Here is a 27,152-nt window from a genome sequence, read left to right as displayed (position 1 = left end):
TTTCTCTAAATGTAATTTCTTAGTCAAAGGGTGAAAACTGTTTAAAAGATTTTCACACATACTGCCAAATTGCCCTCCTGATTATATACTCTCTCTAGCTGTGAACGAAGAGTGCTGGATTTGACTTTAACAATGTTGGGTATATTGACTTTTGAAAAATATTTGCCAATTTGATAGGTGAGAAATTTTCTCACCTTATTCTAAATGGTACCTTATTTTAAAATTTGAATTTCTTTCATTAATAGGGAGGATAGACATATTTTCATAGGTGTATTGGTCATTTTTCCCCTTTTTTATGATTTGCTTTTTCACATTAGGCAACTTTTTGTGTGTGTTCTGTTCACTACTGTATCCTTAGCACCCAGCCTGGAACAACAGTAGGAGTTCACTAAAATTTTTTTTAATGAGTATATATTCTAACTGGGTGTTAATCTTTTTAGAAATATGATTTGCAAAATCTACATACGTGGATATGAAATTATATTAATTCTTCATCTGGCAAATAATTTACCTAATTTGTCACTTCTTTTTTAGTTTTGTTTATGGTACTTTTTGTCAAAGGGAATCTCTAAAACGAATATGATTTATTATTTGGCAGTTGGAGTTCCCTTTCTTCTTTTTAAAAAACTTCTTGGTTTATGGGACTTCTCTGGTGGTCCAGTGGCTGAGACTCCATGCTCCCAATGCAGGGGGCCTGGGTTCGAACCCTGGTCAGGGAACTAGATCCCGCATGCAGGCCGCAATGAAGATCCCACATGTGTCAATGAAGACCCCGTGTGCCGCAAGTAAGACCCGGCACAGCCAAATAAATAAATAAATATTAAAATAGATTTTTTTTCTTGGCTTAGTCTAAGTTTTTCAAGTTAAGAAAAACCAGTTGGCTTTCTGATTTGATTTTTGTGCAATAAATAAATGAATCAGGGAGGCAGAATCTATATAATAATGAACATTTCCATCCAGAAATATATGTTCATTTAAATAAAATCCCTTATGTATCTCAGTTTTGTAATTGTCTTTAGGTAGAGTCTGAACAATTCTTTTTTACCTTTATTCCTAAACTTTTTTGTTGTTGATATTTGAATGGGATCCTTCTCCACTAGATTTTCTAAAGCACTGATTGATACAAAAGCTGTTAATTTTTGTGTGTGGAATTTGGAGTGCTGTGGTCACTATACCGAATTCCATTAGCTTTAGTAACTCTAGGTAATTCTGTTAGATTTTGTTGAATAATAATATCATGCAAATAATGGCAATTTAATCTCATTTCCCCAAATTATATATCCTATTTGTTTTTCTTAGTACATTACATTGGCTTGAGCTCTCATGTCTTATTTCTCACTTTAGTGAGTTTCTTCAGTATTTTATCATTGAATATAAAATTAGCTGTTTATTTGAAGAAGTTGTGTGTGTGTGTGTATGTGTGTGTGTGTGTGTGTATGTAAAGAAAGTAGTTTAATCCTAGTTTGCTAAGGTTTTTTTGTTTTTTTGTTTTAATAACCAGGAAAGGATGTTGAATTTACCAACTGCCTTTTACAATTTTATCAAACTTCTGTTCTTTTTCTCCTTTAACCTATTAGTGAATTATATGAATAAATTTCCTAATATTGAACTGTGCTTCATTCCTTGAATTCAGATAATCTAACATATAATTTAGCCTTGAAATACACTGTGATTTATATTTGCAGTAGATTTGTCTATTAAATACTATATATTTACTCTAGGTTAATATTATTTGCCCTTTGAGTACATCCGAAATTGAGACTGGAGAGGGAGAGCCAGCAGATACATCGGGTAGAAAGGGGCTCAGATTTGAAATTTGCCATAGTTAATCCCACACATAATGAAACTGGGAACTGGCCACACAGAATTTCAGTTTCTAGATTACTTACCCGTTCGTGTTTCTTTCCGGTTCATTGAAAAGTGTATGATCAGGGGCTTCCCTAGTGGCACAGTGGTTGAGAGGCCGCCTGACAGTGCGGGGGACACGGGTTCGGGCCCTGGGCTGGGGGAATCCCACATGCCGCAGAGCGGCTGCGCCCGTGCGCCACAGCTACTGTGGCCCTCGCGCCTCGAGCCTGTGCTCGGCGGCGACAGGGGCCGCCGCGGTGGGAGGCCCGCGTACCGCAATGAAGACCCAATACAGCCAAAAATAAAACCAAATAAATAAATAAAATTAAAAAAAAAGTGTATGATCACAGTATTCAAAAACTAAATGCATTTTCCTTTTTCTCCTGAACACCTCAGTGAGGTTCACAAGATTTGGGTGTTTTTTTTTTTTTTTTGGCGGTATGCGGGCCTCTCACTGTTGTGGCCTCTCCCGTTGCGGAGCACAGGCTCTGGACGCGCAGGCTCAGTGGCCATGGCTCACGGGCCCAGCCGCTCCGTGGCACGTGGGATCTTCCCAGACCTGGGCACGAACCCGCGTCCCCCGCATCGGCAGGCGGACTCTCAACCACTGCGCCACCAGGGAAGCCCAATTTGGGTGTTTTAATTGCTGCAAAGGAACTGAAATACAGAGTTTGGTGATGTGTTTCCTGTAATCATTTCTCCCAGACCCCTTACAGTTTTAAAAGCAAAAGGCCTTGCCCATCATTCTTTCTGCATCTCTTGCAGAGAATTTTACTACAGTTGCTCACAAGAGAAACTACGCTTAGTAAGTATCACAGAATCTTAAAGTTGAAAGAAATTTAAGAACTTACCTAAATATACCCCATAATAAAGGATAACTGAGCTGCTTGGATCTCTCTGGAGACAGCAAATGAAGTACAACTTAAAATCTAAGCACTAAAATAAAAAATCCTTTATGCATTTAGTGGAAATTCTAAATACACAAGTCATAAAATGACCTTAATATAGAATGGTAATGGAATTATTGAGTAAAAGACTATAAAAAGCATTAATACCCATTTAGCTTACATATTGGCATAGATTTAATGTAAATGTCAGCTGGATTTAAACCCAGCCTGGATTTTAGTGTTGGCTCTCAGAAATACTAGATTTCAACCCTCAAATCTCATTAAACTCCATATTCTAGGAGTCCCTACAGTTAGTCTGTGTTTTAAATTTATTTATCATATTTTCAGCTCTGTTCTTTGAGTCTCTTGTTCTCTCTTATGCTTAGATGTTTAATCTGTTAAATTCAATTCCCAAACTGAAGCATTTCACTAGGCAGCCTCTGTTTAATGTCATAAACCAAAGGAAAAACCCTGATTAAGTAAAATAATCTATCACTAAAGTAACTACATAATTTATCATCCAACCAGGGTAACGAATGTAAACTAGGACTGTCCCAGGTAAATCAGCACATGCAGCCACCCCGCCTATAGGTAAGGTGACTGTATAATTTCACATACGAACCAGTATGCTTTTTAAAGAAGATGCTAGCCAGACAAAAAGGGGCGCCAACCAGACTGAACACTGGGACAAAAGCTATAAACCAGGACATCTGATCACTCCTACTTATAACTCATCTTCCTCTTGTTTTCCCAGTATAGTAGACAAATCTACTTTCCAAACCCTTGGTACCATTTACTCAGAAAGCTATATAAAGGAAGAGAATGCAGTATTTTGTATAACGTAGAAGCTCAATAAATATTTTGCAGGCCCAGTAGAAAGTCTTAAGTATGGGGCCTCATACAGTATCCTCTCCCTTATCTGTAAGCACAACTTGACCAAAAAAACAGAACAAAAAAAAATCACCCTGTGATTATGTGCCTGATTACATGGAAAAGGAATCCATTATACATTAACCATATGCCCAGAGCACCAAATCAATTTGTTTTCTATGTGTTCCACTGCCTAAAAGAGCAGAAAAGCAAACAGTGGAGGACACAGGTCATACAGGTAAGACAGCTGCTTTGTACTGAGGCTAAAACTTTAGAATGGGGGTGAAATAATCTCTTCCAGGAGAGCCAGGGATTCACAGAGGCTACAGCTGGATGTGAAGGCAAGGTTTAACCTTGTCAAGTCTCCTGTCTTTGGGAAGATTGGCAATTTATACCTTCTTTGCAAATCAAATTAACTTAGCTCAGAAAAACAATGACTCATCTAAGGTAAAACAGGTAATAAGGAGGGGAAAATCAAAGAGAATTTAAATAACAGGAGTATGTGAGGAAAGTAAGGTAGATTTATTACGGAACGGATCTCCTCAGGGCACGCATGGGTGAAACACACCAAAGTCAGGAAAGATGTACCTTCTGAGAGCCATCACGGAGACCAAAGTGAGTGGGAATCTGGGTATTTTTTACCTTCAAGTGCTCCCTCAACTTGGGCACTTGTAACCCGGGAGGTGCTACCTGAGCATTAACTTTCCTGGAAGACTTGGTGGGAGGGGGTGGGTAAAAAGCATCTTCTATTAGAAAACAGCCCATTGCCAGGTTCAGACACACCTTGTAGCTTAGCTCTGTGATGAGCTGGCTGTCTGACCAGTGCTCTCTTCTGGCTACAAGGAACAGGGAACTGTTTTAAAAATCATGATGGATGTGCTCTGGAAAACTCCATTCATATCAAATTATATTTTAAGCAAAACACTAAAACTTTTTAGTTGAGGAAAGCTGCTACAAATAATACTTGAAAAGAGCAGATAATGTAATAATTATCTCCCTTTAAAAACTGGATTTCTGGGGTTTTCCTAAAACAGATGATGCACGTCAGAAGTAAAGGTCAGGGGCTTCCCTGGTGGTGCACTGGTTAAGAATCCGCCTACCAATGCAGGGGACACGGGTTCAAGCCCTGGTCCGGGAAGACCCCACATGCAGTGGAGCAACAAAGCCCGTGCGCCACAACTACTGAGCCTGTGCTCTAGAGCCCTCGAGCCACAACTACTAAGCCCGTGTGCCACAACTACTGAAGCTCGCGTGGCTAGAGCCTGAGCTCTGCAACAAGAGAAGCCACCGAAATGAGAAGCCCGCGCACCGCAATGAGGAGTAGCCCCCACTCTCTGCAACTAGAGAAAGCTGCGTGCAGCAACGAAGACCCAATGCAACCAAAAATAAATAATAAATAAAAAAATAAATTCGTAAAAAGAAAAAAGTAAAGGTCGGCTGTGGCTGTGTGTTCTTGAGGAGATCACAGTTTTGTTGTGCAAAGTGTGGTCCACAGACGAGCAGCATCTCTGCCATTGGGGAGTTTGTTAGAAGTGCAGAATCTCAGGGCGACCCCAGACCTCGACTCAGAATCTGCATTTCAACAAGGTCCCCAGGGGATTCTGATTCACGTTTATGTTTGAGAAGCACTGCCCTCTGCCTCAGTTTCCTTCCTGATAAAATAAGTGTGCTGAATAAGAAGCATCTCTAAGATTTATTATTGCTCTAAAATTGTACGATTTTTAGGATAGGAAAAAATTTACATTGAGAACTTGTGAATCTTACATATCAAATTCTATCAGAGTACAAACAACTTAAAACAAAACCTTTGTGTAGAATGTGTATATGTAGCTGGGGGTGATATTCAATATGTCTAGGAACCAGCGGTATGCAGGCGGGGACCGATCCATACGGATGCCTACGGGGGCCCTGGCATGGCCCTATGGGCCCCTCTGCACCACAGGATGCTCTTTTAGTTGCTGGTTTATGGGGAGAAGGACTTGGGCAGGCGTCTGGGCTGGGGTTGTGGTGGGGAGGGCCAGGACTGAAGGGGAGGATAAACACTGGGATGAGGGGACTTAGGACAGTGAATATTTACCAACCAGAACAGGACTTCAATTATAACAGTCTATAGCTGTGCTCATAATATCACTTAAACATCAGAGCGGCCAAAGTCCAAAGTGATGATCAATTTATATATTGATGATACAGAGAAATTGCAGTCCAATGGGAACAAAAATCACTTAAAAATTCTTTGTAATTTTGGCATACCTATTTCACCCAGTACCGTGATATTACAGATGTACAGAGGAAGTTAACCTACCTTCAACATGCGTATTTCTCTTAGAGCTATTTTCTTAACCACAGGGTCATCTTCAGGTTCCACAAATTTTTTAATAGCTACCACTTGTCCAGAGGTTTTGTTTCTGCATTTGAATACAACCCCATAAGACCCCTCTCCAATCTTAGCTAATTTCTTATACTTTTCCACTTGAGTTGAAGCAGCTTAAATCACTGTATTGATTGACTTGCAGTACAGTGTTGCACCTGGAAAATAAAGTGACTCAGTTTAACCACGTCACCAAGGACAGCGCTCTCACAGTTTACCATGTAAAACTAATTTGCCCAGGACGCCAAAGGTTTATTTCTACTTAATTTTAAATACACTTAAAAATATCTGGACATCTACACTTGTGCTTCTCTTCATAATTGAATGACTCTTTTGTCTTTTTTTTTTAATGGCAGTCTGACCCAAAGTTTTAGTTTGTAATTTCAGCATGTATCTCATGCAGTTTGGGGAGCATCAGACTAAATCTACAATCACCAGAAACCTTGTTACAGTTGAATGCACATTATCTAAAATGTGTACATTTTTAGTGTTCATGATAAATGCAGATATGACCTTATTACACTTTTGGCATTCTTTAAGAAAGCACATTAAGCTTTAATATAGAAATATTTACATTACACTTGTGCTCAAGTAATAATAAAACATTTGTTCTTTTTGATCTCATACATTCTCTCCTCAGGAATGGCCCATCTCCTGCACGCTTGGAGCAACCTTTGGCTGTGTGGCTGGCCTTGTTACTTCACCACTCTGGATATACTGGGATAGAAAGAAACTTACATACAAGAACAATTAATTGGAGCAAAGGGAGAAGATATTTCTTTGTGCAGATTCCATAAAGACTGTGCAGACATGTATATGGTCTAAGCCAGGCAGTTCCACTTAACAGCACTGTTTTTTATGTAGTTACATGATGTGATTGTAGCTTTTTAAACTATGAAACCCCTGAGAGATTGTACCTTCTAGTTGAAATAAAGTATTTATAATAGATTGTGGCTTCAGATGCTGTTTGTTGCTTCCTCGACCTTTAAGAAACATTCCTAATCAACTTTATAGAATTTTGAGGACAGGGTTGTTTTTTTTTTTCTTTTTTTTTCCTTTCAAGTTTTAGACTGCTTCATTATTTATAAGAGGTCTGGGCATAGCTTTAGCATTTCATACGCTTTCTGAGAGAAATGGACAATTTACTTGCCCACTGAAGACGTTTCTCACGTAATTAAACAACAGTTTATACATCTTGATCCTATTCTTTTTTTTTTACTGTGTGTTTCTTTGGAGTTAAAATGGCTATGATAGCCTCATCAAAAACAGTCTTCAATTTCTTCCGGGTTAAAGCTGAACATTCCACAGAGCAGCACGCACCTCTTTCGCTAGTTTCTGTCCTTGTTCCACACATATAGGTTTTTCCTTCATATCATTCAGTCTTGCTGAAGTTTTGGGGTCATCTCGGAGATCAATCTGAGTTCCTATTAATAAAAAGGGTACATTTGGTGCGTATTCCTTAAGTTCTGGTACGCACTCCTCTTTCACATTTTGACAGGAGGCTGGATTTACCACAGAGAAGCAAGCCTATAAGGAAGACATCAGTCATTGGATAAGATAAAGGCCTCCTCCCACACAGTCTTCCTGTCCGGCTGTGTCATAGAGTTCCAGGAGGTACTGCTTGCCCCCTACGGTGCCGCCGACTGCGCTGTGGTCGAAGACGGTGGGCACGTACTCCTCCGGGAAGGCGTCGTTGGCAGAGCTCATGAGTAGGCACGTCTTGCCCAACGCCCCGTCGCCGACCACCACGCACTTGAGCATCAACGCGCCGGGCCCGTGAGCCATGCTGCGGCCGGCCGGCCTCCGGGCACGGTCCCCCTGGAGCCCCCGCCCCGGCCCCGGGCTCAGCCCCAGCCCGCCTGGGGGGTCCGGCGCCGCCGCGGCTCAGCGCAGCAGGGCAGGCCCCATGCAGCGGCTCCCCCCGCCCGAGGGGAGGGGTTGGCGGGCCCGGGGCGCTGCCGCTGCCTCGGTCGCTGCCGCCGCCTCGGTCGCTGCCTGGATCCCCGTCCGGGCCCCGGTCGCCGCGCCCGCCCGCTGCCCCCGCCGCTCGGCGCCCGCGCCCTCTCCCCGGCCCGGCCTCCCCAGGAGGATCCGCTGGATCATGAGCGACTCTTTTGTCTTTTACTAAAGATTCACAGGGGGGAGGGAAAAGCACGACTGTTGCCTCCATTTTTTGAAGGCTTGTGGGAAAAAAAAAATATCTGGACATTATTTTGTTAATTTAGTTCAGTCCTACGCAGTCATTCCAGCTACTGCAAAGATTCCACATGTTTCTTACAATGGGTCTGTGTGTACTTCGGTTGAACTAAAAGAATTTAGGGACAGGAACCTTATCCAATCTATTGTTGCCATTATCATCAAGAAAATGATTAAAATATGATGCTGTAAAACCCAGCTGAAGGAACACTGCATACTCTGGTGTACGGTGTTTACCTTTTCCCTTCTAACCCATGTCAACACTGCAGAGACTAGGAAGAGCAGCGAACAGGACATGGTACAAAGTGCTTTACTGCCACCTGGTGGAGAGAAGAAAGAGGGCTGTTGAACAAAGCAGCCATTAACAAAAACAAAATCTTTTTAGAGCATCATTTGTTGCCCTTAGTTTTTATATGTATGAAGGAACGGATCCTTAAATTCTTAGATCCTAAAGAAAATACTAATAGAGCACAAAAATGAGGGCAGATTTCTCTAGTTCATCATGGGTGTTTTCATATATATATCCATAGTGACTTCTATGGAAATACTAGGTTTGAGTTTTCTGTCTTGCATTCATAAGTTTTGTGGTAACTGGTTTACATGCTAAATAACAAATAAGGCCAACGTAATTAAATATATCTATCTAGCAATTAAAAATACACAAATTCTAAATAGTCTCAAAAAAATACCACCTCAGAATCTTGTTGATATAATAATAATAATAATAATAGGTAGCAATTAAATAGCATTGTTCTATGCAAATTAAAAATAATATGCACAAATATTTTATGAAGTAGGTGTTATTTTTATTCAATTATACAGATGATAAAACAGGCACAGTGAAGCTAGCATGGAATGAGAACCCAGGCAGTCAGGTTCCAGAGATCACAATTTGAATCACTACACTATACTGCCTTTCAGTGAATTCAAAGGAATGCACAATTTGAAGACTACTTTATCCAGGTATTAGGAGTAATGAAATGTCAAGTGAAAGAGCTGACCACTTTTAAAAATTCTCATGTTTCAAATGAGTACACTATTTTTTTTTTTTTTTTACTTCACTATTATTCAGTCTTTTCCACCTACAGATGATCTCAGTGGAGAAAGAAACCATCTACTCTCACTTGCAACTATAAAAACAGACAACTGGGAAAAGATGTAAAGGACTACTTACTGCACTATTTTACAAATGCTATTTCTTTGTTGTTGTTGTAGATTCTATTCTCTCTTATAAAAGGAAGAAAACTTAAGGATACACACTCAAGTAACACATGGAAAATTCATCACAGATTATATTCTGAAAACTATTAATTACACTGTAGTTTAAAATAGGTATTATTATCTTAAAGGTATTTAGATATAAGCATGCATACATTTGTCTTTCTGTAGCCTAGTAATAGGTGACTGGGAAGAGGACAGAAGAAACTAGGCATTTGCCTTAGAAAGTTATTGGCATAAACTTTGTAGACTTATGAATTTAACCCACTTGATAGGTACTATGGTTACTGAGGGAATTTTGAATATGCCAAAAACTTATGAAGTTTTAGTCTTCGTGTTATTTTCTTTCCTCAAGTAGGTGATCTGATCTACTGATCTATGATTTTCCTTTTCTTTCAACAGGTTCAATAATGACTGATTGCTCAGGCTAATATTTAGATCTCTGTCACATCAACCATACTCCTGAATACAATAAAATAGAGCACCAGAAAATAGTACTTTATCTGGTAACATCTCAATATTATCTGTTTTCTAAAGCCCTTATATGTTCATGGAAGATGAAACTAAATAACAGGCAGGAGTTAGAACAAGGCAGGAATTCCACAAAGGAATTTATGGCTTTAATTCCAGTTTACTAGGACGCCACCAGCGTTTATAGAAGCGGTAATGCCTGATCTCTTAAAAGAGGTCCAGACCAAATATCTCGCTGTTTGATGAACATCTCTACACGAATGGACAGAACCACCTCAAAATCAGTACACTCTAAACTAAATGCCTTCTTTCTTATCCTCTGCCTTTACCCAAAGTTCACAAACCTGCTCCGCATTACACCTAAATGGCCTGTCAAGATACGTACGGTGAAAACTTTGAGGCAGCCAAGGATAGCGACAGCTGCTTAAATCGAATCTCTCTTCATGTACTTTTCACAAAGCTACAGAAGTCAACCAGAACAATAAAACCACATAAATGCAATGCCTTCAACATTACAAGAAGACAGAGGAATCTACAAACTTAAATAGAAAAGTAAACCCCCAATTCTGGAAGAGATATCTCTTGAGCTGCCATTATAAGCCCTTGCAGAGAGCAAGGATAGGAGTGGGATGGGATCTGGAAAAACTATAAAGAAGAGAGAAAAGGACTTCCCTGGTGGCACAGTGGTTAAGAATCCACCTGCCAATGCAGGAGACATGGGTTCGAACCCTGGTCTGGGAAGATCCCACATGCCACGGAGCAACTAAGCCCATGCGCCACAGCTACTGAGCCTGCGCTCTAGAGCCCGCAAGCCGTAACTACTGAGCCCACATGCCACAATTACTGAAGCCAACACGCCTAGAGCCCGTGCTCCTCAAAAAGAGAAGGCACCGCGATGAGAAGTCTGCGCATCGCAACAAGGAGTAGCCTCTGCTCAGCGCAACTGGAGAGAGCCCGCATGCAGCAACGAAGACCCAATGCAGCCAAAAATAAAAATAAAATAAATTTTAAGAAAAAGAAGAGAGAAGAGAAAAAAAAGGGCCTAAGATAGACTTAGAATCACTCCTCAGAAGAGAAAAATACATTACAAGTGCGAAAGTACTGAGAGTGTCCTGGTGGATCTGAGCATTCACTATAGGGATGTGACTTAAAAGTACAGGGTATCCAGGAGGCATCAGTCAGGGTGCACCACTCCTGGTGAAGAGAAGGGTAAGTGGGAAGGGTGAGGCATAAGTCTCTGTTGGAGACTAGAGAAGTGAAGGGAAAAAGAAACAAGAGGATAAATTCACAATCCTGCAAGACAAAAGAGAATCCCCAAACTGAAGGAAATGCAAATCTTCCTCTCACCACTAAGAAAAAAAAAGCACTATCCATTAAAGAAAGTGCACTTTGGTACAGTGACAGAGTAGGTTCCCTTGAACTAGGATGGCTGTCAATTACTGCAAGCCAAAACCTGCCCAAGAAATAAAATAGAGGAAAGCAATCTCCATACAAAGCTATTATTAGAAGAGAATAGAAATGAGAATTAAATATCTCAGCTGACAAAAATCATTCCAGGGAGTTCCCTGGAATAGTGATTGATAAGGGAGTAAAAAAATAGGTTGAGGGATTTCCTCGGCAGTCCAGTGGTTAGGATTGCAGAGCTTTCACTGCTGCGGCCCTGGTGCAATCCCTGGTCAGGGAAGTGAGATCCCGCAAGCTGCACAGTGTGGCCAAAAAAAAATCATTCCAAAAAAACCTAACCATGAAGTGTAAGAAAACTAACACAATATCTGATTTAAATATCCTCTAACAATCATTTGGAGATAGGAAGAGCCACTTTAAATTGGAAACTCAGGGACTTCCCTGGTGGTCCAGTGGTCCAATGCACAGGGTGTCGGTTCGATCCCTGGTTGGGGAACTAAGATCCCACATGCTGCGTGGCATGTCCAAAATATATAAAATAAAATGAAATTTTAAAATAAATTGGAAGTGCAAATAATAAGACCAAATGTTGATGAAAAAATAAAATGATAGTTGATTGAACTCAGGAAAGAAATACAAGAGAAAGGAAAATAATCTCAGAAATAGAGACAAAATAACAAGATGCCAACAGGAGAATAGAAATAAAAATTTCATATGAGGAATTAAAGAAAGGCAGAATAGCAGTTAAGAGAATAAAAATGAGAAGGAAAGAAGGAAGAGAGTTTAGAGAGAAAGTGGTTGAAATGTAAGACATGCAAAAAAACCACAACAAAGGTATAACTAGAGTTCCTTAAAAAAGAAAACAAAACAATGGAACAGAACCAATATTTGAAACTATAAACCAAGAAAAATTTCTGGAACTAAGATCTGAATGTACACATTGAAAGGCCTATCAGGTAGTTGGCTAAACTGACCCAGAACAATCAACTCAGAGATATGTTTGAATAAAACTATTAAGATAAAGAAAATATTCTCATAGCCTCCAGACATAAAGACTAAATAACTTCAGTGAAAGAGAATTAGAGTGACATCAAACTTATCAAGAGCAACATACAATGCAAAGTGAAAATGTAGCAGCATTTTGAAGAAATTCAAGGGAATAAAGTGAAAACCAAGGATTTTAACTCAGCCAACCTGTCCTTCAAGCATCAAGGTTATAGATAAGGAGTTTAAAACATGCAAGAATTCCAGGAATATTATATTCATGAGCCCTTCTTAAAAAATCTATGAGGATAACTTTAACCCAACCAAGAGTTGATTGGGAAAACTTCAGCAAAAGGATTTATAGTGAACATTTAATGTATTTAATTAAAGACTAAAAGGTAGGTACACAAGTGGAAGAATAATACATAAGGAAATCAACTGATAGATGTTATAAGTTTCGATAATGTAGCAAGTAATGCAACTAAAAATATGTTGAAAGAATGGAGAAAAAGGAAAACAGAATAAGTTCACTGATAACTGAATAAGTGGGAATAAAAAAATACCATTAAAAAAAAAAAGACAAACCAGAGAATAAAAGGTTAAATAAGAAAACAAGGACTAAGAGCATTTAAAAAAAAGTATTAGTCTAGGGAATTCCCTGGGGTCCGGTGGTTAGGATGTAGAGCTTTCACTGCTATGGCCTGGGTTCAATCCCTGGTCGGGGAACTAAGATCCCACAAGCCGCACAGCACAGCCAAAAAAAAAAAAAAAAGTAGTCTAAAGGTAACTACTTAAACAAAAATACAAACTTTCCTAAATACTAAAAGAAATTAAAAATAAAAATCCAACATAACACATAAAGAAACACAGGAAATTTAACATTCTGTACATAATAATTATAACATAAAACAATACAGCAGAATAGGGACCACAATAAGTTGTATCAATAAATATGAATGGGATTCAGTCATTTATTAAATGAGAAAGATTTTCAATTTGGCTTACAAAGCAAGGTGTATACAAGAGACACACCTAAAATAAAGTGATTCAGAAAGGTTAAAAATAAAAAGACAGGCAAAGGTATACAGGACAAATGGAAACAATAAGAAGGGAGTTTGTGATCCTGGTGTCAGACAAAGTAAAATTAAAGCTAAGATAGTATTAAATATGACAAAAGGGGGCAGTTTTTAATGCTAAGAGCAAAAATTCACAATGTAGATATAATAGCCATCAATAACACAGCAATTACTGTTATAAAGCAGAAACTGTAGGACATGCAAGGAAATGTATAGAAACAAATTAATAATGAGAGACTTAAACACATCACTCAGTAAAAGACAAGGCAAGTGAACAAAAATATTTAACTATTTAGAAGACCTAAACAATGTAACCAGTAAAGTAAATCTTTAGGAGAAATATACACTGAATTCTACATTCTGATAGTCTGGAATATACCTTCTTCTCAAGCACACATGGAAGAGTCACAAAAACTGATTATATATTAGGTCACAAAGAAAGCATCAGGAAGTTTCAAAAAGTAGAAATATTTAAATAACATTCTGATCATAAAACGTCAAACTAGAAATTGGAACAAAATTTAAAAACATAAATTAAAAAAGATCTTCTACCTAGAAACTAAAAAGCCTTCTATTAAACACCTCTTGGGTAAAGAGGGAAACACAAACTAAACTAATAAAATTTTAAAAAGTGATAAAGAAAATACAACATATCAAAATCAATGAGACACATTTAAAGTAGTGGTTCTCAACTAGTGGTTTTGGCCCCCAGGGGAATTTTTCAGCATCTGGAGACATTCTGATTGTTATGAGTATGCAGAGGCCAGGAATGCTGCTAAACATTCCTCAAGGCACAGGACAGACCCCCATGATACAGAATTATCTGATCCAAAATGTCAATAATGACATGGCTGAGGTACCCTGACATAAAGCAGTAAGGAGAAGAAAAGACAGAGATCAAAATGAACATATAGAATAAAAGATAAAAGACTAAAAATTAACAAATTAAGTTCAAATTTTAAAAATATAGAAAAGGAACTATACAAAATAAACCAAAATAAAGCACAAGAAAGGAAACAATACATTGAAACAGAAATTAATAAAGCAGAGAATACAAAAAATAGACCTAATTAATAAACCCAAATCCTGCTTCCTTGAAAAATTTAAAATAGACAAATCATTAACTAACTTAATGAAGGAAAAAAGGAGAAACAACAACAATATGCAAAATAAGAAATGACAAGAGGGAATAACCATCAAAACAGAAGAACATTTAAAAAATCGTGAGACTATTTTGCAGGCATCTATGCAAATGAATTTGAAAACTTGGATGAAATGGATAATTTTCTAGAAAAATAGAGGTTACCAAAATTTGCCCAATTAGGGATTGAGAATTTAGACTGGTTTCAGTATAGGAAATAAACTTACTTAAAAAAAAAATCCCACAGAAAAGCACAAGGGGTCAGACTTTGACTATGGTGGGGTAAAGAGATTGGCAAATCTTCCTAAAACACATGTATAAAACCAAGCAAAACTCTCCCAAAACCAAACCAACAAAAATAAAAACAACAATTTTAAGGATCTGGAAATCGAGCAAAAGCAAGAAGCAAATGGAGAAGTATTTATTTATGATAAGCTGCTAGAACCCCACTTAAGAACAGTGGGAGTCAGTGGCTTCTTGCCTGAGGCTGCTGCCATCCATCATCTACCCCTCTACCTTGGCTCAGTGAGTGTAGTAGTATTACCAGTGTGGACTGGCCATGAGCCAGCAGCCTCTCTCCTGAGGGGATGTGTTTGATATTGCTCAGATGCTGAAAACCTGTGACAACAATGTCAGTGAAATGCTTAAATACTCAGTATGAATCAAATGGGAAAGAAACCAGTTTTTCAAGCCGTAAATGTGGTTTTAGTTGGGGTGAGGTGTAGAATAGCCAGAAATTTATGGGAAGATCCTAAAAATGAAAGAACCATAGAAGGGCTAGATTAACTTTCCACACATATTTGGCTAACTGGGAAACTCTGGGCGTACATAGGGAAGACCTGAGAAAGCTTTGAGAAAAGTTAAAGCTGGGCAGGTTTGAGGATGACTGAATTCTGAATGCACTCTCCAACCCACACGCTGATCCATTAGAAGAGATGAAAGACTTATGGCTGGAGGTGTTTTGAGTACCACCACTGCCAAAATTATTGGTGACCACTAAGCTATGCAGATAGTGGTGACTTCTAGAATGCCAGGCTAAAAAAATAAAAAACTGAACAGAAACATTAGCAGCCATACACTTGGGAGGAGATAGATTCTGGAATACAGGCAGTTTGCAAAAACAAAAATCAACCCATTAAAAAAAAATCCTCAGGGGAGAAAAATCGGAATCCAGAATTTCTGGATAATATTTATACAAAATGTCTAGTTTTCAATAAAAAAAAAATTATGAGACATGCTAAGCAAATGGAAAGTGTGACCGATACTCAGAAAAAAATTCAATAAAAATGAATTCTGAGGGGATCCAGGTGTTGGATTTTGCTGACAAAGACTTCAAAAGTAGCTATTATAAATATGATCAAATAATTTACACAAATTATGATTTAAATAATTAAAGGAAAATATGACAACAATGACTCAGTAAATAGAGAATCTCAACAGAAGAATGAAAAGTATAAAAAAGAACCAAATGGAAATTTTAGAGTCAAAAAATACAATGGAAATGAAAAATTCAATAGATGGATTCAACAGCAGATTTGAGAGGCAGAAGACAGAATCAGTAAATCTGAAAATAGATTAACAGAAAATGACCAATATGAAAGAGAGATAAAGACTGAAGATGATCAGAGCCTCAGAGACCTGTGGGACAAAACTCAACAGTAACGAGGGACTTCCTTGGTGGCACAATGGTTAAGAATCCTCCTGCCAATGCAGGGGACATGGGTTTCAGCCCTGGTCTGGGAAGATCCTACATGCCATGGAGCAACTAAGCCTGTGTGCCACAACTACCGAGCCTGTGCTCTAGAGCCCGTGAGTCACAATTACTGAAGCCCACATGCCTAGAGCCTGTGCTCCACAACAAGAGAAGCCACCACAATGCAAAGCCCACACACTGCAACGACGAGTAACCCCCGCTTGCTGCAACTAGAGAAAGCCCGCACGCAGCAATGAAGACCCAGTGCAGCCAAAAATAAAATAAATAAAAATTTTAAAAAATCAATTTAAAAAAAAATTTTAAAAATTCTCAGAAAGAGGAGTGAGAGAAAGCGGCAGAAAAAAATATTTGAAGAAATAATGGCCAAAACCTTTTTAAATTTAATGGAAAACACTAATTACAGATTCAAAAGCTTAATAAATTCCCAAATAGGATAAACACAAAGAGATCTGGTACCTAGACATATCATAGTCAAATTGCTGAAAACCAAAGACAAAGAGACTATCTCAGAAACAGTGAGAGAATCATTCACATACAAGGGAAGAGCAATATGCTTACTGACTGACTCTTCATCAGAAAAACAATAGCAAAAAGATCAATGAAACAAAAATTTAGTTCTTTAAAAAGATCAACAAAATTAATGGACCTTTATCTAGATGGACTAAGAAGAAAGAAAGAAAAATTACTAAAATCAGAACCACTCTACAGAAGTTAAAAAGCTTAACAGAGAATATTATTAACAACTTTATGCAACCACAGTACACAACTTGGTTGAACAAATGCCTAAAAAGACACAAAATACCAAAGTAACTCAAGGAAAAACAGAAAATCTGATTACACCCATAAAAAATAAAGAAACTGAATTGGGAATTTAAAATCTACCCACAAAGAAAAGCCCAGGCTCAGATGGCTTCATAGATAAGTTCTACCAAACATTCAAAGAAGAATTAATACCAATCCTTCACAAACTGTTTGAAAAAATAGAAGAGGGACCATTTCCCAACTGCTTCTATAAGGCCAATATTACCCTGATACAAAGTCAGAAAAATAAATCACATGAAAACTACAGATCATTATTCTTTTTTTTTTTTTTTTTTCATTATTCTCATAGACACAAGAATCCTCAACAAAATAATTAGTAGAAACATATAACATGGATATATGCCATGACTATGAGGGATTTATCTCAGGAATGTAAGAATGGTTAATATCTGAAGATCAATAATGTAAAACACCATATTAATAGAATAAAAGACAAAGGACATGATCATCTCAGTAGATATGACAAAAATCCAACAACCATTCACAATAAAAATCTCAACAAACTGTAAAAAAAAAAGGGAACTTCCTACAGGGCATCTGTGAAAAACCTACAGTTAACATCATGCTTAATGGTGAAAAACAACGTTTTCCCCCTAAGATTGAGGAAAAAGATGTCTGCTTTCACCACTTCTATTTAACATTGTTTTGAAAGTTCTCACCAGTGCAATAAGTCAAGTAAAAGAAATTAAAAGTATATAGATTGGAAATGGAAAGAAAAACTGCCATTATTTGGAAATGGCATGCCACCATATATTAAAAAATCCTACTGAATCTACCAAAAGCTACTATAACTAATGAACCAATTTGCAATGTAGTAGGATATAATATCAGTATACAATAAAAAATTACATTTTATACTGGCAACAAACAATTTGAAAATAAAATTAAAAATCAATTCCACTCACAATAACATCAAAAGAATAAAATATTTACAGATAAATTTAACAAGTGAAGTACAAGACCTGTCCACTGAAAATTAAAACATCGCTGAGAGTAATTGCATTAGATCTAAATAAAAGGAGAGAAATGTCATGGTCATGGATTGGAAAACTCAATAAGATGTCAGTTCTCCATAAATTCATCTATAGATTAAATTCAATCCCTATATAAAAAATAGGCTTCTTTTGGGGTAGAAATCGACAAGATTAATCTAAGATTTATATGAAAATACATGGGACCCAGAAGAGCCAAAACAACTTGGGATAAGAACAAACTTGGAAGACTTACATTACCTGACTTCAATTTTTTTTTTTTTTTTTTTTTTTTTGCGGTACGCAGGCCTCTCACTGCTGTGGCCTCTCCCGTTGCGGAGCACAGGCTCCGGACGCGCAGGCTCAGCGGCCATGGCTCACGGGCCCAGCTGCTCCGCAGCATGTGGGATCTTCCCTGACCGGGGCACGAACCCGCGTCCCTTGCATCGGCAGGCGGACTCTCAACCACTGCACCACCAGGGAAGCCCCAAATTTTATTATAGGGACTTCCTTGGTGGTGCAGTGGTTAAGAATCCACCTGCCAACGCAGGGGACATGGGTTCGATCCCTGGTCCGGGAAGATCCCACATGCAGCAGAGAAACTAAGCCCATGTGCCACAACTACCGAGCCTGCGTGCCACAGCTACTGAAGCCTGTGCGCCTAGAGCACATGCTCTGCAACCAGAGAAGCCACCAAAATGAATTTATTATAAAGTTATGGTAAATCAAGAGTATGGTACTGGCTTAAGGATAGACATATACATCAATGAAATAAAACAGAGAGTCAAGAAATAAACCCTTTAATCAATGATCAATTGATTTTGATAAAGATGCCAAGGCAGTTCAACGAGGAAAGAATATTTTTTTTCATCAATGTTAGGACAATTGGGATAATCAAAAAAATAGAAATAAAACCCAAAAATCTTAGATAGCTACTTCACACAATATACCAAAATTAACTCAAAATGGATCACAGACCAAAATGTAAGAGCGAAAACTATACAACTTCTAGGAAAAAACACAGGAAAAAATCTTTGTAATCTCATTAAGCAAAGATATCTAAGATATGACAACAAAAGCATGATCCATAATGGAAAAAACTGATAAAGCAGAATTCATCAAAATTAAAATCTTTTGCTTTTCCAAAAAAAAAAGTTCCATTAAGAGAATGAAGACAAGCCACAGACAGAATAAAATATATTAGCAATACATATATCTGATAAAAGATTTGTATCCAGAATACATAAAGCACTCATACAACTCAATAGGAAGTCAAACAATCCAATTTAAAAATGGGCAAAAGATTTGAATAAACATTTCAGTAAAGAAGATGCACAAATGTCTAATAAGCACATGAAAGGATGCTATTAGCCAAGGAAAATATAAATTAAAACTACAGTAATGGGACTTCCCTGGCAGTCCAGTGGTTAAGACTCTGCGCTTCCACTGCAGGGGGTGCAGGTTCGATCCCTGGTTGGGGAACTAAAATCCCACAGGCCATGTGGCATGGCCAATAAATAAATAAATAAGTAAAACCACAATAAGAAACCACTATATATGCACTAGAATGGCTAAAATCCACAAAACTGACAATATCAAGTATTGATAAGGATATGTAGAAATTGGAACTCTTACATTAATGGTGGGAATGTAAAATGGCCCAGTCCCACTGCAAAACAATTTGGCAATGTCTTAGAATTTAAATGTAAACAGCAATTCTACTGTTCAGTATCTATCTAGGAAAAATTAAAAAATACATCTGCACAAAGACATGTTTGCAAATATATATCAATATATATATATTTTGGCCCGGTGGCTTGCAGGATCTTAGTTCTCTGACCAGGGATTGAACCCGGGCCCCAACAGTGAAAGTGTTGAGTCCTAAACACTGAACCGCTAGGGAATTCCCCAAATATTTATAGCATCATTATTCATAAGAGCCCCAAACTGAAAGCAAACCAATGTCCATCAACTGATGAATGACTATCCATGCAATGAAATACTATTTGGCAATAGAAAGGAACAAAGAAACTAACACAACATTGTAAATCAATTATACTCCAATAAAAGTTAAAAAAAATAGAAAGGAACAAAGTACTGATACATGCTATAATGTGATAAACATTAAAAAAATATATATATAATGCTATCTGAGAAAGGCCACACACACACAAAAAAAACACATGTGATTCCATTTACATGCAATTTCTAGAAGAGTCAAATGAGCCACTGAGAAGGACACAGGATCTCCTCTGTGATATTTCTGCCCAAAATGCAAAACCTGAATATAATTATGAGGAAACAGTAGACAAAGCCAAATCGAGGACCACTCTACAAATAACTGGTCTGTGTTCTTAACAAATAAAAGACAAAAGTCAAAGTACTATTCCAGGCTGAACAGTACTGAAGAGATGTGAAAATGCAATGTAATGTGGATCTGGGGTTTGATCCTGGAATGGGGAAAAAAAGAACTATAAAGAATCAAACTGGGATAACTGGTGAAACCTAAATATTGACTGTGGATCAGATATCAAATTTCCTGATTTTGGTAATCTTTACTGTGGTTATGTAAGTGTCCTAGTTCTTAGGAAATATACACTGAACTATTTAAGGATAAAGGGACATGATGCCTGCAACTTACCCTCAAACGGTACAGAAAAATTAATATGCATATATATACACCCAGAGAGAGACAGAAAGGAAACGAGCAAAATGTAAACAATTAATGAATATAAATGTATGGGAGTTAATTGTACTATGCTTGCAGTTTTCAAATTATTATATCAAAATAGAGCTATTTTAAAAACCTATATAGATAGTGGGACTAAAGTGTCGAATCACTTTTTTTTCTGTATATTTCAATTAAAACAAAAACATCGGGCTTCCCTGGTGGCACTGTGGTTGAGAATCTGCCTGCTAATGCAGGGGACACGGGTTCGACCCCTGGTCTGGGAAGATCCCACATGCTGCGGAGCAACTGGGCCCGTGAGCCACAACTACTGAGCCTGAGCATCTGAAGCCCGTGCTCCGCAACAAGAGAGGCCGCGATAGCGAGAGGCCCGTGCACTGCAATGAAGAGTGGACCCCTCTTGCCACAACTAGAGAAAGCCCTCGCACAGAAACGAAGACTTAACACAGCCAAAAATAAATAAATAAACAAATGTGGGGTTTTAAAAATAAATAAAAACATCTTTCTCAGTCATCAGTATAATCAGATATCGTCCTTCCTCAAAAATGGCTATGGCCTCTACTGCCACAGAATAAAGTTCAAACTGTAGTATGATATTTACAGTCCTTTCCACCCTGGTCCCAATGGACCTTTCCCTCAGTGCTTCTCAGATTCTTCCCCAAACACTTTCAAAGTCTCTAAGTCTCTACATATACCAGCCGGTGCTTGGAAGGTTTGACCTTGAAATCCTCTTCATCTTTTGCAGTTCGACTCAAGTGTCTTTTCTGCTTAGCCCTCCCCAATTCCCAAAGGCAAGCTCTTTCTCTCCCCACATACTGAGTTAAGTTCCCCAACTCCTTTTTTACACATTATTTATTACACCTGATGTGCCTTGTTTGCCCACTGTCTGGCACATAGTAGGTGCTCAACCTGTCTGTTGTAATCCTACCATAATTTTATTCTCTAACCTTTCCACTAAATATGTATCTTTCTTCTTTAAGCAAAGGCAGTAATACATTCTAATTGTTAAAACAGTACCTGGTCAGGAAATCAAGATGAAACAGTGAGATAGCTACTTGCAGGGAATAGATGAAAATGTAAAAAAAAAAAAGAAAATATTTTTCCTAATCATTAGTCACCTTCAGTCTGAACCTATGTGCCTCTTGGCTACAGGGCCTCCTGACTTCAGAATTTACCAAATATTTGAGTATTAAGTTAACGAAGTTCTGTGTACAAAGGCAAAAGTAAGTATAGACTTGGGCCGATTGGTGAATATAGGAAGACAGACAGATAAAATAGATAATTGAGCGGATTATTAAATTCTTCGAAAATTTTCTGTTTAACTTCCTTAGTCTTGAGGATTTGCAAAAGGATGCACATAGAAACCGAGAAAACACTTGACGGCATATTATTTTCCACGACTGTATCACAAAAGCAGGTCATGAGGGCTCTAGCCAGCCTTTAAAGAACACACTGAGAGAAGAAAAACAAAATTAAGAAAGGGAGAGGAAATGGGGTGAAAAAAACACATTAATTTCCTAATCTAAAAGTTTAGAGGAAACTTGTGTAAATCGTGGCGTTAGGAATAAGGGGGGGTAAGGAGACCTTTTCAAGACCAGGCCAGACCAGTTACAGATTCTACAGGCTAAAAGTCAGTCTGCTATGTTGTTATTATTGTTTCCAGCGCCACCAAACATGCAATTATATTTAATAAAATTGACCAGGAAAATGGGCTGTAAAACCATTCTGCATCTGTTTTATAAACATAATACTGAATCGCAGAACTTCAAAAGTACACACACGTGTTTATAAACTTGTCCTAGTGATAGTACAATCGGATTAACTAAAAGCATCCCCAGAAAATCAAAGCCCATATAATTTACATAATCCAAGAAACTAATTTTGTTTAAAGGCCTCACATTTCATGTGAACACATAACAAATCTGGACGTCTGGCATAAGCCACTTGATTTCCAGGCCTCTAAATTAGTCTTGACCCTACATTTAATGACAGTGCAGCTTCTCAGCCACACAAGGGTCTCCCAAAGCGCAGCCGCTCCGCTCCCCAGGGGCCTGCATCGGGTGGGTCGTGCGGCCAGCGGGGGTCACTGTCACCTCTAGCCCCTCCCCCCACCCCTGCCTGGCCCTCCAGAGGCCGCCAAACGGCAAGGCTGCCCCGCTCCCCTTCTCTCAGGGAACTTTCCCTGCTCTGGGAGCCTCATCCATCACCCCCGACGCCGACCCTCCTCACAGCCGGACCCCGCCCGCTGGCCGCCGCACTTACGGCGTGGACAGGGCGACGGCGACACAGTCTCGAGCAGTCCCTTCAGACCGACTCCAGCGCGGGACGCAGTGCGCAGGCAGCGCCCCCACCCCCGGCGCAGCGACTCCCGTGCGCCACCGCCGCGGCGTCTCCCCGGCAACCGGACGCTCAGGCCGCGCAGGGCAGGGCGGCTTCCGGAGCCGGTTTCCCCGGCGCCCGCCGCAGGGAAAGACCGCAGCCCGGGTTCAGCATCTCGGTGGGCCCGAGATGCTGACCTTTGGGCCAGCCCTTAATGGCAGACTGTGAACGCAGCAGCAGTTTCTCCTCCGAGAACGCTTTTAAGCTGCCCTGAAGGAGGCACTCGGGAAACGTTTTAACCACTTTTCCGTAACACTGATTATGCCAAATCCTATTCCTATCCAAGGCCTCGGGAGCGCTAAAATTAAGCAAATATAAACGTTGAAGTTACAGAAGTTCGTTTTCCTGCCTGGCAAGAGACCTTCGGGTGGCCAGATCCTCTTATTATTCTTTACTCTTCAGTTCCGCCTTATCCGCCTTAGTGTCCAAATAGCTTTCCAGCAGACTTCTGTAGGCTTTTTGGTAACAAGCAGTTTTATGTATTACCTGTGGTCCACTGCTGCCGTTTTCATAATTCAGAAAGCATCGTACTAGTTAATGCGGGGCTGATTCAGAGTGAGAGACATGTTTGCCACCCAGTGGGGAATCAAGTCAAACAAACAAGTAATGTGATGAACGCTATATGGAGGTATAGGTATTAACAATGGAATAGATAATTTTTGCCAAAGTCTACCCTTCTTATTTCCAAGAGGAACTTGGAAACACTATCTCTGTTGTTAATGAGCACATACACACTTTGTTTAGCATCAGTAAAATGCTCTCCATCATGCCCAGATTTAGGATGTCGATACTTCCCTTCTTCCCTCAGAGGTAACGCTTCTCCTTTTTTGTCATCTATCTTCAATTCTCCATTTCCTTCATTTGCTTAGAAATATGTTCTAATCTCTGCCCATCTTTAGAAAGAAAAAACAGAGATAAAAACAAAAACAGAAACCTTTACCTCCTTCAAGACCTTCAAGACATACTCCCAGGTAAACTTAACATCAACTTATTTCTCTATCATTTTTGCCCTCATCATGCTATTTAGGTAACTTTCTCAGTAAGGATACAAGAGATCACATAACCTTAGGTACAAACCCAACGGCTGTCTTTTTTTTTTTTTCTTTCTTTCTTTTTTTGACTGCACCATGCAGCATGTGGGATCCTAGTTCCTCCACCAGGGATCGAACCTGCATCCCCTGCATTGGAAGCGCGGAGTCTTAACCACTGGACGGCCAGGGAAGTCCCTCCCTCTTATTTATTTTTTTTTGCCAACAGCTATTTTCATCTTCATGGTATTTGATCTCTGCAGTTTCCATAACTGTTGACTATTAGAGCTACTCTTCTCATTAGAAAACTCTTCATAGTCAGGCCCGTCCCTATTTTCTAGCTTCATGACTTGTTACTTTGCCCCACACACTCTAAGCTCAGCTGCATTTAACGTCACTATTCCTTGAACAAGCAGCATTTTTGCATATGCCTTAGTCTAGCCTACAGCTCCCTACCCTGATTTTTTTCTGCACTTGATACACTCCTCATCTATCAACAACTTGGCTTATATACAACGTTCTGCACAAAGGCTTTCCTTTTCCCAAACCAAATTAGGCACAGCCTTTTGCATTGTTCTTTAAATCTATCTTTATTCATCCAAGCGTGCTCCTGGAATACTGGGAATGATGATTTTCCATCTTTTCCCCAGTGACAGTAAAGAGCTTGGATCCACTGTAAATGGCCAATGTATGTTAAATAATTATCTCATAAGAGCAAACTGAAAGAAAGTCTTTGTAATGAGTTTTTTTTGTTTTTTGCGGTACGTGGGACTCTCCCTGTTGTGGCCTCTCCCGTTGCGCAGCACAGGCTCCGGATGCGCAGGCTCAGCGGCCATGGCTCACGGGCCCAGCCGCTCAGCCACGGCACGTGGGATCTTCCCGGATCTGCACGAACCTGCGTCTCAACCACTGCGCCACCAGGGAAGCCCTGTAATGAGTTTTGACTAGACGTATTTCATAAGCTTTAATTGTAAAATTAATTATATGCAAATCCTTTTATTCTTTTACAAAACACTTTGAATAAGGAAAATCCTTTTTGATAAAGTGAAAAATTAGGACAGAGAGTTAATTTCTCTTGCTGCAAAGAGACAGTGAAAATCAGAATTTGAAATCCAATTCCTGGAGAAAATAAGTCTAATTTCAGGGGAGAAATGCTAGAGTATATTTTAGAGGGTGGTAAGTATACTGCATATATTCTGTATAGTACACAGTTTAGCACAGTAGTTAAGAGTATACACTTTGAACTGAGTGCCTAGGTTCAAATCCTAGCTCTAATACTTCCTGGCTATATTCTTGGGCAAGTTTTTAAATCTTTCTGTGCCTTAGTTTCTTCATCTGTAAAATGGTGTTAACAATACCTACCTACCTCATTGGGCTGTTCTGGGACTTAAGTGGGAGAATCTATGTAAAGCATGTGGAACAGCACAAACACATGCATTGGGCACTTATTATTATATTTTGTATAGCACACATTTATCCTTCTTCTAGTAATGGTGAAAAGGGATACCTATCCTTTATCTCCTGGTCTCTACTGAAATCGGGGACATACCAGCAAGATGAATGATGCCAATAAGGTCCAGAAACAATTGATCTCATTCTTCTCAACACCAATGTCTAAGAAACTAGCTAACAAGACAGCTTTAAACTTCAATGAAGATGAAACAGATCTTTTCCAACATTTCAGTCAGTGGCTCTCTTCCTTTTGAGTGAATAAAGATCCTCAATCAGAAGTTAGTGGGTGCATTCTTAAGTGTCATCAAAGATTATTCTGAGGCAAGTGATACTTGGACCACACTCAGAAACACTGATTTAAATTCAATGTCGGGCCTCATGAAGAGGCTCTCATGAAGAGCTGCACATCAAAATCATTTGTACAACTTTATAGAAACATAGGTTACTGGCTCTCTCTCTCAAAGACTGATTCCAGGGGTCTGTATACATAACACACAACCAGTTGTATACGTTATCTAATGGAAATATTTTGAAATGCTTGACAATTAAACGTAAAAGTTAAATTTCTTTGGGATGTGACCCTTTATATAATTTATAGGACTTGGAAACTAGAAAAAACAGTGGCCCAGAAAAAGGATCAACAACCTTGTCAATAAAAGCCAAGAACAGGGGCTTCCCTTGTGGCGCAGTGGCTGAGAGTCCGCCTGCTGATGCAGGGGACACGGGTTCGTGCCCCGGTCCGGGAAGACCCCACATGCCGCGGAACGGCTGGGCTCGTGAGCCATGGCCGCTGAGCCTGCGCGTCCGGAGCCTGTGCTCCGCAACGGGAGAGGCCACAACAGTGAGAGGCCCGCGTACCGCAAAAAAAAAAAAAAAAAAAAAAAACCAAAATACCCCCCAGTCATTATTCAGTTGTTAATGCTAAGATTAGTCAGAATGTATTTGAGCAGAGTGATAAATGTACACAACTGCTGTGATTATTAACAACTGTATGATTTAGAAGTCACATTTTTAGATAAGGAAACTTGTTCTGGAGTTAATTATCCATGGTCATAACAACAGGCAGGAGCATTAACAAGAGTAGAAATGTCACCTCGTGATCCCCAACCCAGTTCTTCCCACATATAATCTTCCCCCACTTGCCTCCAGAACTGCATTCTCCCTTCCTTTCTCTAACCCAGGAGTCAGCAAACTCTTTCTATAAAGCGTCATATGGTAAATATTTTAGGCTCTGTGGGTAATATAGCTTTTTTGGGAAAACTGTTATTTTTTGCAAAAGCAGCTATAGACAACATGCAAACGAATTTGTTCCAATAAAATTCATTTATAAAAATAGGCATTAAGCAGGATTGGGCTGAGTAATGCAGTTTGCCGACCCCTGCTCTAACCAAAAGATTATGAATGTTTCACTAATTTTCCTGATCAAGAAATTGAAGATTCTACAAAAGATGCCCTTTTCACAAATGTGGGAATATTACCCCTTTATGAAGTTGAGGAGACAGACCAAATAAAAAATCAAGATCTGAAGGATCAGAATGGTTACTTAAGGATTTTAGAATAATCAAAAAAACTTTTTCTCCTTAATACGTTTTAGTCTTACTATACACAGATTAAGCCAGATGACAAGCTACTAT

The 27,152-nt window shown here is 39.0% G+C and overlaps 1 protein-coding gene and 1 pseudogene across 1 annotated transcript in view; both read right to left on the bottom strand.

The window, feature by feature from the left end:
- The window catches only part of CDKL4 (cyclin dependent kinase like 4), a 102,064-nt gene extending 78,514 nt beyond the window's left edge, over window positions 1-23,550 (bottom strand). Inside the window, exons 1-3 of the mRNA XM_067006919.1 lie at window positions 23,525-23,550; window positions 23,102-23,336; window positions 22,922-23,049 (exon numbers count right to left, since the gene is read on the bottom strand). Of these exons, the coding sequence (XP_066863020.1) occupies window positions 22,922-23,049; window positions 23,102-23,336; window positions 23,525-23,550 (389 nt within the window). The remainder of the gene's footprint in view (window positions 1-22,921; window positions 23,050-23,101; window positions 23,337-23,524) is intronic.
- LOC131765324 (rho-related GTP-binding protein RhoQ pseudogene) lies at window positions 7,025-7,771 on the bottom strand (annotated as a pseudogene).
- Window positions 23,551-27,152: the final 3,602 nt, after the last annotated feature.

The sequence above is a fragment of the Kogia breviceps genome, chromosome 11 (assembly GCF_026419965.1).
Source record: "Kogia breviceps isolate mKogBre1 chromosome 11, mKogBre1 haplotype 1, whole genome shotgun sequence".
In the NCBI taxonomy this organism is placed as follows: Eukaryota; Metazoa; Chordata; class Mammalia; order Artiodactyla; family Physeteridae; genus Kogia; species Kogia breviceps.
The sequence above is the reverse complement of the archived record's forward strand: the minus strand, read 5'-3'. Positions and strand labels throughout refer to the sequence as shown.